The sequence below is a fragment of the Pseudomyrmex gracilis genome, unplaced genomic scaffold (assembly GCF_002006095.1).
Source record: "Pseudomyrmex gracilis isolate BER0280 unplaced genomic scaffold, ASM200609v1 scaffold_446, whole genome shotgun sequence".
In the NCBI taxonomy this organism is placed as follows: Eukaryota; Metazoa; Arthropoda; class Insecta; order Hymenoptera; family Formicidae; genus Pseudomyrmex; species Pseudomyrmex gracilis.
In genome coordinates this window covers 17,420-21,286 of record NW_018021030.1, presented here as the reverse complement: position 1 = coordinate 21,286, position 3,867 = coordinate 17,420, and the positions used below count along the sequence as shown (strand labels likewise).

General features: G+C 41.6%; 1 protein-coding gene across 3 annotated transcripts in view; it reads right to left on the bottom strand.

The window, feature by feature from the left end:
• The window catches only part of LOC109860672 (protein sidekick), a 42,237-nt gene extending 39,157 nt beyond the window's left edge, over positions 1–3,080 (bottom strand). For all 3 annotated transcript variants that reach the window (XM_020439943.1, XM_020439944.1, XM_020439945.1), the window contains exon 1: positions 1,676–3,080. In XM_020439943.1, coding sequence (XP_020295532.1) covers positions 1,676–1,766 — 91 coding nt within the window. In that variant the 5' untranslated portion in view covers positions 1,767–3,080. The remainder of the gene's footprint in view (positions 1–1,675) is intronic.
• Positions 3,081–3,867: the final 787 nt, after the last annotated feature.

The window sequence follows — 3,867 nt, the reverse complement described above, 5'->3', positions numbered from 1 at the left end:
TATGTCCATTTTTTATATAAGGAAAACGTCTGCTTCAAAGTGTGGTCGTAAAATCTCACTGCACCGTATAGTGGGAGAATTTATAAGCTGCTATAAATTCGACAACGAATATTTCACAGATTTTTGCATACATATTCCGACGTTCTGTCGTCGCAAGACAGATTTTATTTGCCACGGAACAAGAATTTATTGTCCACGAAATGGAAAAATAGGACACCCGATTTGAGTAGGGATAATATTCGAATCCCTTATCTCTTTTTTACCAGTGTGTATCAATGCTCGACGTTGTTGTCAAGAAAAAAATCAATGCTGGTCTGTCAGAAGACAGAGAGTTGCAACATGAGAGAAATGAGAGAAGAGATCTTTGTATAGTTTTTTATTTCCTAAGAAGAGATAATCTGTAGTAAAACAACAATCTCAAAAATAAAATCGCTCTGGCAACAATATTTCTTATTTATCTAAATAATTTTTATTATTATTTTCTTCATTCGCGCAAAGTACGCAAGTTATTGTCTTTTAAAAAGAGCTTTTGTTTGTCAGTGTATTCTTTTGTTACTAAAGATTTAAAGATAACAGCGTCAGTTTTTTTCCATGAGGAGACCTAACACGAATAAAAGTCTTATCTCAGTATATAGATACTTAGATAAGAGATATATGTAACTAACGTAGAGCGACAAAGAGCCGCGCGAAGAGTTTACTTCAAAGGGCGAAGATTGCATTTTGTATATGATGATTTAGAGAAAAATTTAAAAAAACTTATTTTTACAATAAGAAAATATTATGGCAAAGTAACTATTTTCGAGATTATTTGATATCATAATTTTTATGAGATCAAATTAAGATTTTCATCCTGATTCGAATTTACAGGGTCATCTAAAATCTCTAAACCTTTTTCTTTCTTCACTAAAGTGACAGACAAAAAAATTGTAAATTTACACAGACCGGTGTTATTTTATGAATTTGCGTTCAAAATATAAAATATGTATGTTTAATTTATAATACATTTTATATGTGAAAAAAAAACCAAATCTCGAAAGGGTTAATTCGGAATTGTCCCTTCGCGTGGCACGTGTTCGCGCGGCTATCTTCTTCTCTCCGCAATTGAGAGACGAGAGAGGTCAATGGTTTAACTTCGTTCGCACAATTGGTCTGGATTAACGTCGTAATAAATCTCAATTAGGGTCGGTTCCTCAACCGCACTCGGTTAGGGGGAGATTTCGCAGATGATTTTCCCTCGGCCTGTTGGTTCATCACGAAATTTTTAACGCCAAATAGCGCGTTCATTGAGAAATAATCGTCGTATTGAGAGTCGCGTGCGATCTCTTCTCACACAAATATACAATTTACAGAACTTTAATTATATTTATTTAGACAAAAAAACTTTGTTTTAACAAATGTTCATTTATTGAGTTGAATTAATTTGAACTATCAGAAAAAACTCTCAGAAGAAACATTAGCGACTACGTTTGATATTGCGATAAACAATCAAACAGAGCAAGTTATTTTATCGATTGATCAGTCGCATCAATCGCAAAGCAAAGCAACTTGTGCGCGATTGATCGACACAATCGATAAATGAAAAAACAAAACCTTGCTTGTGACTCGAGATGCAACAAAACAAAAACTCGCGTTTCAAATTCACAATTCTTGTTCTGGATCAAAAACTCGAACGAACCTGTGGCGCAGATGCCGCCGATGATCCAAACGAGGCAAACAACACCGGCAAGGAGGATGCGCGTCCTCGCAGAGGCCGGTTGCTGCTCCATCCTCTTGCTCCGCCGCTGCACACGACGTTGACCTCTTCCTTCTTTCCCCCTTCCTCCGTTCCACTCCGCCGTCGCCGCTCGCTTCTTTGCTCCTGTAACCGCTGCGAGTAAAAAAGCCTCCGCCGCGGCTTACGTCGATCGCGATGGTCCGCGACGCGGAGTCTTCGTCTCGCGCGCACTTGCCGCTCGCATTCCGCAGAGAATGCTCGTTTCTTTCCACTGTTCACCTCTTGCCTTTTCCACTCTTTTATTGCTAATACGCGTCTATAACGTTTGAAGAGCAAAACTTGATGTTTTTTCTTCTGTTATTCCACAGACGAGCAAACAAACAAAAAATACTCGCAACTTCGAAAATAAAAATGAGACGTCAAAAAAGGAAGAGACGCAGGAAGACTATAAAGCAAATCGTTTGAGCGGACAATCGCGTGAAAATCGCGCTACACTATCCGACGCTTCCACGCGTTTCTCCTGTAAATCATCTTTTCGCCACGGCTAACTTCGTGAAATGTTTACTCCAAAAAAAAGGAAAAAAATGCTCTTCGCAAATTCGCTTACACGAGCGCATTCCTCGCGCAGCGAAGTATCGGAGATTTTCTCTCTCTCTCTCTCTCTCTCTCTTCCTTTCTCTTTCTTTAGAGTTTTCTTTCCGGGAAAAGCAGAATGTTCATGAGAATCCGCAGAAACGAGCGAGATCTATCGATCGATAACAGCTCGCTCGCTTCTTTCCTTCTTGTTCGTTTCACTTTTCTCTTCTTGTCACTTTCGATCGCTTCGTCTTCTCGTCCTCGTTTCGATTCAATTACCGTTAATCGACGCGACGAGATCTCGCGTTGACGATCCAGGATTTTAATTCGCGCTGTCACTCGCGTCTCTTCGCGACACATCCGAAAAACTCGCGCGCGTATAAATGTTCACAATATATATTCACGCACAATTCACACACACACACACACACAGCACACATACAGTTTTGACAGAATTTTGCGGGATACTTTGCACACTTTGTTGACGCGACTTTTTCCTCGGGAAGGTAACGCGATACGCGAAGGCACATTCACCTGGTGACACCTGGCGAACACAACAACGCGAATTACTCGTCTAGTTCCGGTGAATAGTATACATAGCGGAGTGAAATGAGAACGCGAACCTTGAAGCGCGATTGCGAGAGCCTTTTTCTTTCGCAGATCGACTGTGTTACGTTCAACCTTGTTTGCGAAGTCTCGAGGTATTAAAGCGACGCGCCGTGTCTCACTCGCCGACGAACGAGCGACGATAACGCGTCAACCAACTTAAAATCACACACGTACACGCATGCTCGCCGCGTACGTTACTGACCGGCCAATCCGCTCTCGAGGGTCGCACGCGCACACTCGGCACACGTCTGCCAACAGTTTTTAGAACAATTTTCAAACGCTATTCGCATGCGCAAACACTGCGTCGCTACGCGCGACGCTAGACCCCACTTTGCCCGCTTTTCTTCCCGCGCGGAAGGGAATCTCTTCTCTCTCTTTTATCTTAAGCCTGTGTCACACTGTGTGTTAAAAACGCGGATCAGAATTTAGCCAATCAAGGCAGAGCAGATTCGAGAGCTGACTCGTCTTGACTGGCTAAATTCCGATCCGCAATACGTTTATTGTGACGCTGGCTTGAGACATTGTTTGTTTGACAATTGTCGCAAGTTAGCAATTGCAAAAATCTCCAGAATTCACCGATCACATTCGGGTCTAATCTGAAAAGTTTGTGTGATTGGGTGCGTTCAGACAACTCAACGGTTGCACAACAGTTGAGAGATAATCACTTCTGATTGGATCATACTTTTGGAACCGCTTCTGATTTTGAAGAATAGTCCTATCATAAGTGATGATCTCTCAACCGTTGAGTTGTCTGAACGCACCCATTGTGGATCCGATTGTAATTTGTATTGTGTTGTCACCAGGGCCACCAAACTGCGTGTACCAGCGTTAGTGGCGCCTTCTATAAGACCTCGTACCTGGCATGAACTAAATACGAATGTGTAAGTGAATACGTGTGAACACATTTCAACACGTTTTTGCCGTTAGTTATACGCGACTACATTGTGGATTTGTTAAATCATTTTTGT